Source organism: Cicer arietinum, chromosome 2 (assembly GCF_000331145.2).
Source record: "Cicer arietinum cultivar CDC Frontier isolate Library 1 chromosome 2, Cicar.CDCFrontier_v2.0, whole genome shotgun sequence".
In the NCBI taxonomy this organism is placed as follows: Eukaryota; Viridiplantae; Streptophyta; class Magnoliopsida; order Fabales; family Fabaceae; genus Cicer; species Cicer arietinum.
Genome location: NC_021161.2, coordinates 51,056,499 through 51,072,219, shown reverse-complemented (window position 1 = coordinate 51,072,219; position 15,721 = coordinate 51,056,499). Strand labels below are relative to the sequence as shown.

General features: G+C 38.2%; 1 protein-coding gene across 1 annotated transcript in view; it reads left to right on the top strand.

The window, feature by feature from the left end:
• The first annotated feature begins 14,883 nt into the window (after nucleotides 1-14,883).
• The window catches only part of LOC101497687 (probable peroxygenase 5), a 1,364-nt gene continuing 526 nt past the window's right edge, over nucleotides 14,884-15,721 (top strand). The window contains exons 1-3 of the mRNA XM_073365495.1: nucleotides 14,884-14,974; nucleotides 15,168-15,260; nucleotides 15,501-15,602. Of these exons, the coding sequence (XP_073221596.1) occupies nucleotides 14,884-14,974; nucleotides 15,168-15,260; nucleotides 15,501-15,602 (286 nt within the window). The remainder of the gene's footprint in view (nucleotides 14,975-15,167; nucleotides 15,261-15,500; nucleotides 15,603-15,721) is intronic.

The following is a 15,721-nucleotide window of genomic DNA, read 5'->3' as shown; positions in this document are numbered from 1 at the left end:
AATTAACAATCACTGTCAAAATAAAAATTCAATAATATTAATTACATAAATAACTTCAATTAAAAAAACAAAAAAAAAACTACATATATAATATAATATAAACTTACCAAAATTGAATCAAGGTTGGATGAATATTTTTTGTAGAGAGAAGGTGGAGAGAATAGTTAGAAGTGAAAAATGATAAGAGGAGTGGAGTAATATATATAGGATTGGGTTGATCCTTTGTGGCGGCCAAAACAACCACAATAAGCAACGGCTATGTGTCATTTGTGGCGGCCAAAACGGTCAAAAAGGCATGGATTTGTGGCAGCCTGGACAACCACAAATGGCAACGGTCCATTGGGCGTTTGTGGCGGCCTTTGCCGCCACAAAATGCAACGGATATAAATATTTGTGGCGGCCTGGACGACCAGAAAAACCAACGTCTCTTTATTCCTTTGTGGCGGCCTTTGCAGCCACAAAATGCAACAGACCAGGCTTTTGTGGCACAAACTGCAACGTCACTTCAAGTATTTGTGACTGCCTTTACCCTCACAAAATTTATATTTTGTGGCTGAAAAAGCCCTAACAAAAATCTTAAAAATTTATCTGGATTTTGTGACTGTCTAAGCCCTCACAAAATCACAATGTTGTGATTTTGTGAGGGCTTAGGCAACCACAACATCCACCTAAATTTTTAATCCTTTGTGAGGGCTTTTTCAATCACTAATAAAGACCAATTTCAATTTTTGTATTTGTGAGGGCTTTTTCGATCACTAATTTGTGAGAGTTTTTTTCGGCCACAAAATATTTGTAAAATTGGCTACAAATTAATGTTTTTTTCTTGTAGTGTATAGTTAAAAAAGACTTTGTTCTTGGTCATAAACTAGCTTCCAAAGGCATTGAGGTTGATCAAACAACAATTGAAATAATAGAAAAATTATTTATACTTTTATATTTTTCAGTTATAAAAAAAAGAAAAAGCTCGATCTGTCTTATAGATTATAGATTGACATATCATATGAAAACGTGGCTCACTTTGAATCACCAAATTTCACTTGCTTATCCAAGGACTAAAATGAGAAAAAACCAAAGGTTTTTCATCTTCTCCTTAAACACCATTCCCTCGTTATATGTGCAGCTTAACAAAAGCTACTTCACTAGTTGAACACGAGCACCATAGAAAAGTTATTCGATATCTGAATTTGTTAATCTTCGATAATCCAACGCCAAAGTCATCGAAAAATTCCATCATCAATTATAAAATATTAGTCATAAAAAAAATTATTTATATTTTTCTATGTTTCAACGTGAATAATTTGTTCAATGTTTTTTTTTTAATATTTATCAATCATAATAATTTATCCCATGATTTTTTATATTTATCATTGAAAAATATTTTTTATGCATCAATTATAAATATTTATCCCATGAATTTTAGTATTTTCAATAAAAAATATTTTTTTTATGCATCAACAACAAATATTTGTTCTTTAATTTTTATATTTATTACTGAAAAATATTTATCGTATTATTTGTTTGGGATTTTTTAATTTTTTTAAAATGAAAAATATTTGTTGCATTTTTTTTAATAATATTTATTGATGACAAATACATGTCCTATGATATTTTGCATTTTTTATTGACAAATATTTATTCAATATTTTTTTATACTTTAATTATAAATATTTATACCACATTTTTAATATTTATCAATGAAAAAAAATATTTGTTTTGTGTTTTTTTTATGTATACGTGTCAAATATTTATCTCGGGTTTATTTATTTAGTTTTCGTAATGATAAATGTAGTAACCATCACCATGTATCGAGAAGAAACAACGTATCTTGGTTGCTTGTAGAAGTAGGAGACATGTTTTCCCTCTATGGAGTCTCCTCCATGCTTCTTAACACACCTCAGGCATCTTCTTGCACGAGGATAATTTGATGTATGAGTCTATTTCCCTTTTCCTGGTGAGATCTTCACCTTTAATTGTTGATTGAATTTATTAGAATCCCCTTTTGCTGCCATTCGATATTAGGGCTTAAACCCCATTCGAATTGGTTGATTTTTCACTCTTCATTCGGTGCAAATTGAGAATATGATGAAAATCTTGTTAGTTCTTCAAACTTGGTCACAAACATAACCACTGACATATTTCCTTGTTATAGGTGGACAAAATCCAATTCCTTCCATCTCCTAGCACTCTTTGGATAGTATTTATCTAAGAAGGTTGACTCAAAGGGTTCCCAATTCAATGGTGTTCCCAAAGTCAACAATTGAGCCTTTGTTTCCTTCCACCAATACTCTACCTCACCTTTCATTAGATGAGCAACAAATGTTACCTTTTGCTCCTCTGAATATTGTACCACCTCGAATGCCTTCTTCACTTCTTCAATCCAGACTTGTGCCTTAGTTGGATCATGGCTTCCCTTAAAGACTAAAGGTTGCATCTTAAGGAAATCATAAAAGGTTTTGTTGGCGGCTTGGTTGCTACCCCTAGATTGTGCCAAATGTTGAACCAGGTTTGTGGTAGCAATTGCTTGAAATTGAATAGCTTCTGGTATGTGTTCCCATGGTCCATTAGTAGGTGGTGGTGGAGGAGGAGCATCATCCTCTGGTGGAGTATTTCGTCTTGGCTTTCCATGTCCTCCAGGTCTTTCTGTCATAATTCAGCATACCAAACACAAAATACTAAGTTTATCAAACATAATTTTTGGTGTAATGATATTTAGAACACATAGTAAAAAAGTAAAGCATCCTTATTTAACCCATTACCCATAGTCTGATAAGACGAAGAAGCGAATCAGAGGCATAATAGTGGATCAAAGGCAGAATAGAACGTTTAAAGGGGGTTTAGAAAAACACATTAACATAACAGTTGACCCATTATATTTAACCCTCATTCCTTCAATCTTTAACACTTTATAATCGTCCACACAAACATATGTAGAGTCAGGTACTTAGAGGCATTTCCTTTGGAGGGTGCATGTTGTTCATTTCCTCTGACTCGTCCATTTATTATGTTTTATATTAATTTGCTTCTTCTCGTTGACGCACTTCCTCATATCTAAGGCGCTTCCTCTGATTGTGGGCGCTTTCTCTGATCTTAAACGCTTCCTCTAATTCTAAGTGTTTCCTTTGATTATGAATCTAATTCTTTTGTTTTTCTTCTAATTTATTTTTAGCACACTCAATTAAATTATTAATACATTAAATTATATCCACAAAATACTTTTAGTTATAATTAACATAAGATAAATATTTGTTATATAAATCATCCAGTTGTAACAAAAAGAACCAATGTATGTACAAATGTAAATTGCATTTGTTATTTATTTATTGTTTAGATAATAGAACTAATGCTTTTGAGATGTTCATATGACCATGCTAATAAGCCTTCTGTAACACCCCGTTTTTCAAAGCGAGGGTATATTTTTATTTTTTTCAAAAGAAATTAAAATAAAACAAAGTAAAACAAATGAGGAAATGCTTTCGGATAAATAATTGAGTCATTATAATTTACGCAGCGGAAAAGTTTCTCCAATTATAAATCCAAAACATTTACATAACATCAATGGTACATGGAACCCATCCAAAGATGATATCAAACTGATAATATTTGTATAAGTACAATTTTCCAAACTAAAAAAACTCCAAACCAAAAAGAAGGACCCCTAGTCCCTATACATCATCCTAATCTGATCATCCTACCAAAAAGCTATACACCCTGAGTAATCTCCACGCGCCCCGTGAGATCCTCCTAACGTAACTGCAGTCAAGCGTTCCCATCTCCATTCCTGTCCGTAGGGTACGAACCGGTAGGGCCGTCCTGACTCTCATCTGAGGGCAAAGCCCAGATTTCCACAATAGTGTAAAGGGTCACCAACCAGAAAATAACAGTTAACACATAGCAATTAAGTTTTTGAATGCTCAAAACAACTTTTCAACTAAGCATGCACCTTAACAGGATTTTCAATATGCGAAAAGTTCATACAGTACATTGCCAATGAAAATGAAGGTAAAATGCAGTTCTCAATCTCCTAATTAACACATAATAAAACAAGACATGGATAGATTCATGAGCAATTAATCATACAACTAAAACTGAGGATTTTCACTGAGCCAATCGATTGGGAAATCGATTGGGGTGAAGGTTTTTAATGAAAACAGAATCCTGGGCTGAATTCAATCGATTGGTAAATCGATTAATTGGTTCCTGAGCCCCCGGTTTCGAGCCAATCGATTTCCTAATCGATTTGGTGAGGGATTCTTAATGAAAACAGAATCCTGGGCTGAATTCAATCGATTGGTAAATCGATTGATTGGTTCCTGAGCCCCTGGTCTCGAGCCAATCGATTTCCTAATCGATTTGGTGAGGGATTCTTAATGAAACAGAATCCTGGGCTGAATTCAATCGATTGGTAAATCGATTGATTGGTTCCTGAGCCCCTGGTCTCGAGCCAATCGATTTCCTAATCGATTTGGTGAGGGATTCTTAATGAAAACAGAATCCTGGGCTGAATTCAATCGATTGGTAAATCGATTGATTGGTTCCTGAGCCCCTGGTCTCGAGCCAATCGATTTCCTAATCGATTTGGTGAGGGATTCTTAATGAAAACAGAATCCTGGGCTGAATTCAATCGATTGGTAAATCGATTGATTGGTTCCTGAGCCCCTGGTCTCGAGCCAATCGATTTCCTAATCGATTTGGTGAGGGATTCTTAATGAAAACAGAATCCTGGGCTGAATTCAATCGATTGGTAAATCGATTGATTGGTTCCTGAGCCCCTGGTCTCGAGCCAATCGATTTCCTAATCGATTTGGTGAGGGATTCTTAATGAAAACAGAATCCTGGGCTGAATTCAATCGATTGGTAAATCGATTGATTGGTTCCTGAGCCCCTGGTCTCGAGCCAATCGATTTCCTAATCGATTTGGTGAGGGATTCTTAATGAAAACAGAATCCTGGGCTGAATTCAATCGATTGGTAAATCGATTGATTGGTTCCTGAGCCCCTGGTCTCGAGCCAATCGATTTCCTAATCGATTTGGTGAGGGATTCTTAATGAAAACAGAATCCTGGGCTGAATTCAATCGATTGGTAAATCGATTGATTGGTTCCTGAGCCCCTGGTCTCGAGCCAATCGATTTCCTAATCGATTTGGTGAGGGATTCTTAATGAAAACAGAATCCTGGGCTGAATTCAATCGATTGGTAAATCGATTGATTGGTTCCTGAGCCCCTGGTCTCGAGCCAATCGATTTCCTAATCGATTTGGTGAGGGATTCTTAATGAAAACAGAATCCTGGGCTGAATTCAATCGATTGGTAAATCGATTGATTGGTTCCTGAGCCCCTGGTCTCGAGCCAATCGATTTCCTAATCGATTTGGTGAGGGATTCTTAATGAAAACAGAATCCTGGGCTGAATTCAATCGATTGGTAAATCGATTGATTGGTTCCTGAGCCCCTGGTCTCGAGCCAATCGATTTCCTAATCGATTTGGTGAGGGATTCTTAATGAAAACAGAATCCTGGGCTGAATTCAATCGATTGGTAAATCGATTGATTGGTTCCTGAGCCCCTGGTCTCGAGCCAATCGATTTCCTAATCGATTTGGTGAGGGATTCTTAATGAAAACAGAATCCTGGGCTGAATTCAATCGATTGGTAAATCGATTGATTGGTTCCTGAGCCCCTGGTCTCGAGCCAATCGATTTCCTAATCGATTTGGTGAGGGATTCTTAATGAAAACAGAATCCTGGGCTGAATTCAATCGATTGGTAAATCGATTGATTGGTTCCTGAGCCCCTGGTCTCGAGCCAATCGATTTCCTAATCGATTTGGTGAGGGATTCTTAATGAAAACAGAATCCTGGGCTGAATTCAATCGATTGGTAAATCGATTGATTGGTTCCTGAGCCCCTGGTCTCGAGCCAATCGATTTCCTAATCGATTTGGTGAGGGATTCTTAATGAAAACAGAATCCTGGGCTGAATTCAATCGATTGGTAAATCGATTGATTGGTTCCTGAGCCCCTGGTCTCGAGCCAATCGATTTCCTAATCGATTTGGTGAGGGATTCTTAATGAAAACAGAATCCTGGGCTGAATTCAATCGATTGGTAAATCGATTGATTGGTTCCTGAGCCCCTGGTCTCGAGCCAATCGATTTCCTAATCGATTTGGTGAGGGATTCTTAATGAAAACAGAATCCTGGGCTGAATTCAATCGATTGGTAAATCGATTGATTGGTTCCTGAGCCCCTGGTCTCGAGCCAATCGATTTCCTAATCGATTTGGTGAGGGATTCTTAATGAAAACAGAATCCTGGGCTGAATTCAATCGATTGGTAAATCGATTGATTGGTTCCTGAGCCCCTGGTCTCGAGCCAATCGATTTCCTAATCGATTTGGTGAGGGATTCTTAATGAAAACAGAATCCTGGGCTGAATTCAATCGATTGGTAAATCGATTGATTGGTTCCTGAGCCCCTGGTCTCGAGCCAATCGATTTCCTAATCGATTTGGTGAGGGATTCTTAATGAAAACAGAATCCTGGGCTGAATTCAATCGATTGGTAAATCGATTGATTGGTTCCTGAGCCCCTGGTCTCGAGCCAATCGATTTCCTAATCGATTTGGTGAGGGATTCTTAATGAAAACAGAATCCTGGGCTGAATTCAATCGATTGGTAAATCGATTGATTGGTTCCTGAGCCCCTGGTCTCGAGCCAATCGATTTCCTAATCGATTTGGTGAGGGATTCTTAATGAAAACAGAATCCTGGGCTGAATTCAATCGATTGGTAAATCGATTGATTGGTTCCTGAGCCCCTGGTCTCGAGCCAATCGATTTCCTAATCGATTTGGTGAGGGATTCTTAATGAAAACAGAATCCTGGGCTGAATTCAATCGATTGGTAAATCGATTGATTGGTTCCTGAGCCCCTGGTCTCGAGCCAATCGATTTCCTAATCGATTTGGTGAGGGATTCTTAATGAAAACAGAATCCTGGGCTGAATTCAATCGATTGGTAAATCGATTGATTGGTTCCTGAGCCCCTGGTCTCGAGCCAATCGATTTCCTAATCGATTTGGTGAGGGATTCTTAATGAAAACAGAATCCTGGGCTGAATTCAATCGATTGGTAAATCGATTGATTGGTTCCTGAGCCCCTGGTCTCGAGCCAATCGATTTCCTAATCGATTTGGTGAGGGATTCTTAATGAAAACAGAATCCTGGGCTGAATTCAATCGATTGGTAAATCGATTGATTGGTTCCTGAGCCCCTGGTCTCGAGCCAATCGATTTCCTAATCGATTTGGTGAGGGATTCTTAATGAAAACAGAATCCTGGGCTGAATTCAATCGATTGGTAAATCGATTGATTGGTTCCTGAGCCCCTGGTCTCGAGCCAATCGATTTCCTAATCGATTTGGTGAGGGATTCTTAATGAAAACAGAATCCTGGGCTGAATTCAATCGATTGGTAAATCGATTGATTGGTTCCTGAGCCCCTGGTCTCGAGCCAATCGATTTCCTAATCGATTTGGTGAGGGATTCTTAATGAAAACAGAATCCTGGGCTGAATTCAATCGATTGGTAAATCGATTGATTGGTTCCTGAGCCCCTGGTCTCGAGCCAATCGATTTCCTAATCGATTTGGTGAGGGATTCTTAATGAAAACAGAATCCTGGGCTGAATTCAATCGATTGGTAAATCGATTGATTGGTTCCTGAGCCCCTGGTCTCGAGCCAATCGATTTCCTAATCGATTTGGTGAGGGATTCTTAATGAAAACAGAATCCTGGGCTGAATTCAATCGATTGGTAAATCGATTGATTGGTTCCTGAGCCCCTGGTCTCGAGCCAATCGATTTCCTAATCGATTTGGTGAGGGATTCTTAATGAAAACAGAATCCTGGGCTGAATTCAATCGATTGGTAAATCGATTGATTGGTTCCTGAGCCCCTGGTCTCGAGCCAATCGATTTCCTAATCGATTTGGTGAGGGATTCTTAATGAAAACAGAATCCTGGGCTGAATTCAATCGATTGGTAAATCGATTGATTGGTTCCTGAGCCCCTGGTCTCGAGCCAATCGATTTCCTAATCGATTTGGTGAGGGATTCTTAATGAAAACAGAATCCTGGGCTGAATTCAATCGATTGGTAAATCGATTGATTGGTTCCTGAGCCCCTGGTCTCGAGCCAATCGATTTCCTAATCGATTTGGTGAGGGATTCTTAATGAAAACAGAATCCTGGGCTGAATTCAATCGATTGGTAAATCGATTGATTGGTTCCTGAGCCCCTGGTCTCGAGCCAATCGATTTCCTAATCGATTTGGTGAGGGATTCTTAATGAAAACAGAATCCTGGGCTGAATTCAATCGATTGGTAAATCGATTGATTGGTTCCTGAGCCCCTGGTCTCGAGCCAATCGATTTCCTAATCGATTTGGTGAGGGATTCTTAATGAAAACAGAATCCTGGGCTGAATTCAATCGATTGGTAAATCGATTGATTGGTTCCTGAGCCCCTGGTCTCGAGCCAATCGATTTCCTAATCGATTTGGTGAGGGATTCTTAATGAAAACAGAATCCTGGGCTGAATTCAATCGATTGGTAAATCGATTGATTGGTTCCTGAGCCCCTGGTCTCGAGCCAATCGATTTCCTAATCGATTTGGTGAGGGATTCTTAATGAAAACAGAATCCTGGGCTGAATTCAATCGATTGGTAAATCGATTGATTGGTTCCTGAGCCCCTGGTCTCGAGCCAATCGATTTCCTAATCGATTTGGTGAGGGATTCTTAATGAAAACAGAATCCTGGGCTGAATTCAATCGATTGGTAAATCGATTGATTGGTTCCTGAGCCCCTGGTCTCGAGCCAATCGATTTCCTAATCGATTTGGTGAGGGATTCTTAATGAAAACAGAATCCTGGGCTGAATTCAATCGATTGGTAAATCGATTGATTGGTTCCTGAGCCCCTGGTCTCGAGCCAATCGATTTCCTAATCGATTTGGTGAGGGATTCTTAATGAAAACAGAATCCTGGGCTGAATTCAATCGATTGGTAAATCGATTGATTGGTTCCTGAGCCCCTGGTCTCGAGCCAATCGATTTCCTAATCGATTTGGTGAGGGATTCTTAATGAAAACAGAATCCTGGGCTGAATTCAATCGATTGGTAAATCGATTGATTGGTTCCTGAGCCCCTGGTCTCGAGCCAATCGATTTCCTAATCGATTTGGTGAGGGATTCTTAATGAAAACAGAATCCTGGGCTGAATTCAATCGATTGGTAAATCGATTGATTGGTTCCTGAGCCCCTGGTCTCGAGCCAATCGATTTCCTAATCGATTTGGTGAGGGATTCTTAATGAAAACAGAATCCTGGGCTGAATTCAATCGATTGGTAAATCGATTGATTGGTTCCTGAGCCCCTGGTCTCGAGCCAATCGATTTCCTAATCGATTTGGTGAGGGATTCTTAATGAAAACAGAATCCTGGGCTGAATTCAATCGATTGGTAAATCGATTGATTGGTTCCTGAGCCCCTGGTCTCGAGCCAATCGATTTCCTAATCGATTTGGTGAGGGATTCTTAATGAAAACAGAATCCTGGGCTGAATTCAATCGATTGGTAAATCGATTGATTGGTTCCTGAGCCCCTGGTCTCGAGCCAATCGATTTCCTAATCGATTTGGTGAGGGATTCTTAATGAAAACAGAATCCTGGGCTGAATTCAATCGATTGGTAAATCGATTGATTGGTTCCTGAGCCCCTGGTCTCGAGCCAATCGATTTCCTAATCGATTTGGTGAGGGATTCTTAATGAAAACAGAATCCTGGGCTGAATTCAATCGATTGGTAAATCGATTGATTGGTTCCTGAGCCCCTGGTCTCGAGCCAATCGATTTCCTAATCGATTTGGTGAGGGATTCTTAATGAAAACAGAATCCTGGGCTGAATTCAATCGATTGGTAAATCGATTGATTGGTTCCTGAGCCCCTGGTCTCGAGCCAATCGATTTCCTAATCGATTTGGTGAGGGATTCTTAATGAAAACAGAATCCTGGGCTGAATTCAATCGATTGGTAAATCGATTGATTGGTTCCTGAGCCCCTGGTCTCGAGCCAATCGATTTCCTAATCGATTTGGTGAGGGATTCTTAATGAAAACAGAATCCTGGGCTGAATTCAATCGATTGGTAAATCGATTGATTGGTTCCTGAGCCCCTGGTCTCGAGCCAATCGATTTCCTAATCGATTTGGTGAGGGATTCTTAATGAAAACAGAATCCTGGGCTGAATTCAATCGATTGGTAAATCGATTGATTGGTTCCTGAGCCCCTGGTCTCGAGCCAATCGATTTCCTAATCGATTTGGTGAGGGATTCTTAATGAAAACAGAATCCTGGGCTGAATTCAATCGATTGGTAAATCGATTGATTGGTTCCTGAGCCCCTGGTCTCGAGCCAATCGATTTCCTAATCGATTTGGTGAGGGATTCTTAATGAAAACAGAATCCTGGGCTGAATTCAATCGATTGGTAAATCGATTGATTGGTTCCTGAGCCCCTGGTCTCGAGCCAATCGATTTCCTAATCGATTTGGTGAGGGATTCTTAATGAAAACAGAATCCTGGGCTGAATTCAATCGATTGGTAAATCGATTGATTGGTTCCTGAGCCCCTGGTCTCGAGCCAATCGATTTCCTAATCGATTTGGTGAGGGATTCTTAATGAAAACAGAATCCTGGGCTGAATTCAATCGATTGGTAAATCGATTGATTGGTTCCTGAGCCCCTGGTCTCGAGCCAATCGATTTCCTAATCGATTTGGTGAGGGATTCTTAATGAAAACAGAATCCTGGGCTGAATTCAATCGATTGGTAAATCGATTGATTGGTTCCTGAGCCCCTGGTCTCGAGCCAATCGATTTCCTAATCGATTTGGTGAGGGATTCTTAATGAAAACAGAATCCTGGGCTGAATTCAATCGATTGGTAAATCGATTGATTGGTTCCTGAGCCCCTGGTCTCGAGCCAATCGATTTCCTAATCGATTTGGTGAGGGATTCTTAATGAAAACAGAATCCTGGGCTGAATTCAATCGATTGGTAAATCGATTGATTGGTTCCTGAGCCCCTGGTCTCGAGCCAATCGATTTCCTAATCGATTTGGTGAGGGATTCTTAATGAAAACAGAATCCTGGGCTGAATTCAATCGATTGGTAAATCGATTGATTGGTTCCTGAGCCCCTGGTCTCGAGCCAATCGATTTCCTAATCGATTTGGTGAGGGATTCTTAATGAAAACAGAATCCTGGGCTGAATTCAATCGATTGGTAAATCGATTGATTGGTTCCTGAGCCCCTGGTCTCGAGCCAATCGATTTCCTAATCGATTTGGTGAGGGATTCTTAATGAAAACAGAATCCTGGGCTGAATTCAATCGATTGGTAAATCGATTGATTGGTTCCTGAGCCCCTGGTCTCGAGCCAATCGATTTCCTAATCGATTTGGTGAGGGATTCTTAATGAAAACAGAATCCTGGGCTGAATTCAATCGATTGGTAAATCGATTGATTGGTTCCTGAGCCCCTGGTCTCGAGCCAATCGATTTCCTAATCGATTTGGTGAGGGATTCTTAATGAAAACAGAATCCTGGGCTGAATTCAATCGATTGGTAAATCGATTGATTGGTTCCTGAGCCCCTGGTCTCGAGCCAATCGATTTCCTAATCGATTTGGTGAGGGATTCTTAATGAAAACAGAATCCTGGGCTGAATTCAATCGATTGGTAAATCGATTGATTGGTTCCTGAGCCCCTGGTCTCGAGCCAATCGATTTCCTAATCGATTTGGTGAGGGATTCTTAATGAAAACAGAATCCTGGGCTGAATTCAATCGATTGGTAAATCGATTGATTGGTTCCTGAGCCCCTGGTCTCGAGCCAATCGATTTCCTAATCGATTTGGTGAGGGATTCTTAATGAAAACAGAATCCTGGGCTGAATTCAATCGATTGGTAAATCGATTGATTGGTTCCTGAGCCCCTGGTCTCGAGCCAATCGATTTCCTAATCGATTTGGTGAGGGATTCTTAATGAAAACAGAATCCTGGGCTGAATTCAATCGATTGGTAAATCGATTGATTGGTTCCTGAGCCCCTGGTCTCGAGCCAATCGATTTCCTAATCGATTTGGTGAGGGATTCTTAATGAAAACAGAATCCTGGGCTGAATTCAATCGATTGGTAAATCGATTGATTGGTTCCTGAGCCCCTGGTCTCGAGCCAATCGATTTCCTAATCGATTTGGTGAGGGATTCTTAATGAAAACAGAATCCTGGGCTGAATTCAATCGATTGGTAAATCGATTGATTGGTTCCTGAGCCCCTGGTCTCGAGCCAATCGATTTCCTAATCGATTTGGTGAGGGATTCTTAATGAAAACAGAATCCTGGGCTGAATTCAATCGATTGGTAAATCGATTGATTGGTTCCTGAGCCCCTGGTCTCGAGCCAATCGATTTCCTAATCGATTTGGTGAGGGATTCTTAATGAAAACAGAATCCTGGGCTGAATTCAATCGATTGGTAAATCGATTGATTGGTTCCTGAGCCCCTGGTCTCGAGCCAATCGATTTCCTAATCGATTTGGTGAGGGATTCTTAATGAAAACAGAATCCTGGGCTGAATTCAATCGATTGGTAAATCGATTGATTGGTTCCTGAGCCCCTGGTCTCGAGCCAATCGATTTCCTAATCGATTTGGTGAGGGATTCTTAATGAAAACAGAATCCTGGGCTGAATTCAATCGATTGGTAAATCGATTGATTGGTTCCTGAGCCCCTGGTCTCGAGCCAATCGATTTCCTAATCGATTTGGTGAGGGATTCTTAATGAAAACAGAATCCTGGGCTGAATTCAATCGATTGGTAAATCGATTGATTGGTTCCTGAGCCCCTGGTCTCGAGCCAATCGATTTCCTAATCGATTTGGTGAGGGATTCTTAATGAAAACAGAATCCTGGGCTGAATTCAATCGATTGGTAAATCGATTGATTGGTTCCTGAGCCCCTGGTCTCGAGCCAATCGATTTCCTAATCGATTTGGTGAGGGATTCTTAATGAAAACAGAATCCTGGGCTGAATTCAATCGATTGGTAAATCGATTGATTGGTTCCTGAGCCCCTGGTCTCGAGCCAATCGATTTCCTAATCGATTTGGTGAGGGATTCTTAATGAAAACAGAATCCTGGGCTGAATTCAATCGATTGGTAAATCGATTGATTGGTTCCTGAGCCCCTGGTCTCGAGCCAATCGATTTCCTAATCGATTTGGTGAGGGATTCTTAATGAAAACAGAATCCTGGGCTGAATTCAATCGATTGGTAAATCGATTGATTGGTTCCTGAGCCCCTGGTCTCGAGCCAATCGATTTCCTAATCGATTTGGTGAGGGATTCTTAATGAAAACAGAATCCTGGGCTGAATTCAATCGATTGGTAAATCGATTGATTGGTTCCTGAGCCCCTGGTCTCGAGCCAATCGATTTCCTAATCGATTTGGTGAGGGATTCTTAATGAAAACAGAATCCTGGGCTGAATTCAATCGATTGGTAAATCGATTGATTGGTTCCTGAGCCCCTGGTCTCGAGCCAATCGATTTCCTAATCGATTTGGTGAGGGATTCTTAATGAAAACAGAATAAATGAGGTTTGGATCTAGGAGAAACGAAGGGGTTTGTGTTTGGATCTCAAAACCGTTTTTCTTCGTTTTCGAATCAAAGAGGAAGAGTGGAGTTGCGAAAACCTTGATCTAACTCACACCCAACCTTGGGTCACTAGCTTTGAAGAAAAGGAAGCAACGAAAACGAAAAATGGAGAAGGATGGATTTTTGGTTTTCACGTGAGATGTTCAGAGGAAGGAGATGGAATTCGAGATTTTCCTTCCTTTCTATTTCTTTCCTTTGTTTTTCCTTTCTTCCTTTTTCCTTCCTTCCTTTATATACTATTTTCTTTTCCTTTTCCTTCCTTCTAGTTTTCCTTTCTTTTTCCCTCCAAACAAACATATATAAATATAATAAATATAACTTAACAAATATCTCAAAATCTAGATATTTATTAAATCACCGTTTCACCCGAAACGCCTTAAATTAACCGTAAAGTATTTACCGCAGTTAATTTCAATTTATTTATCGACGAGAAATTCTAATTGGCATCGAAATATCTTTTTGATTATAAAACTCCAAAATATTATTAACTTTGGCTTAAAAGCCTCCGAGCTAAAATCCAAAATACACAAAAAATACATAAATGGAACTTTAAAATTATGGGTCTTACACCTTCACTATATTTTTAGGCATTTAAAAATATTTTTAGAAAAAATAATTAACTTTTTGACTTGAAATTGATTTATACCAAAAACTTTTATGTTTCCAGCTCAACATATGAGAGTGGAGGAGATGAAAGTATGATAAAAAAATTTCTTACTCGAAATTAATTCATTTATTTATAAAAAATATAAAAAATGGGAAACTATAAATTTTATGTTTATAAAAGTGAGGTTAGTTACCGCTGAACTAACAAAGCAATTTATTATTATTAATAAATTAATAAAAAAATAACATTATTATTAAATTATGAAAGTATTATTGTGTTAACAAAAATAATATTTTTAATAATAAAAAAAATCTTATTCAAAACAAATAGAGAAATAAATTATTTAAAGAAACAGTATGGAAGATTAATTAAAAAAAGTAAGAGTCAAACATCACTTTTGAGAATTATACATAACAAGTATTATCACATTATTGTGTTATTAAAATATAATCATATTATAATCTACCATAGGCAGAGCCAAGATAATAAATCAGCATTAATAATTCAATTTTCTCTTCTCTATATATATTGTCAAAAAATCTTTAAGCATAACCACAAACATAACAATGAATTCATATCAAGTTAGTCTCCCACTACTTATTTCATTTTTCTATGTCTTCTATCAAATAGTTATTGCAACTGCAACTCCACCCGCAAGTATGTGAAAATCTTTACCTTTATTTTTTTCGTATTCTTTTTAATTTAATTTCTTTTGTTGATATTAATATAATGTATTTTATTTTAACAAAATATAATAAACTTTGTTCATAAGTTAACTAATTTGCAAACAATATTGCCAAAATATGATAAACTTTGTTGGCATGTTAACTAATATACAAACAATATGCAGATAATTCAAGTGGATACAGTGTTTTGCAAAAACACGTTGCATTTTTTGATAGGAACCACGATGGAATCATCTATCCAAAAGAAACTTTTGAAGGTTAGTTTTTTGTTGTTGTCGTACCATAGTTAATTTCTATAACAATTTTTTTAATTATATTTTTAAATTTCACAATTAATATTAAAAGTTTAAAGTACTTAAATATGTGAATATATATTGCCATGTAATTGTATAAAATTTTAAAAAATATAAATATATAAAAATTTATAACACGAATTCTACAGTTATTTATTAATTTATTAGGATTAATTGACAATATAAAAGTTTGATAATGAATAGGATTTAGAGCGTTGGGTTTTGGAGTTGTAGCATCAACAAGCGCTGCGGCTTTAATTCATGCCGTTACTAGCCAAAAAACTCGTCCGGTATATTTCTCTCTCATTTTCCTAATTTACTTATTAATTTATTTTTAAATTAAAAAAATGAAATACATAGTTTTCTATGTAAATACATAAGAGAATATTTTGATTATTATCTTGAAAATTTTAATGAGTTTAATT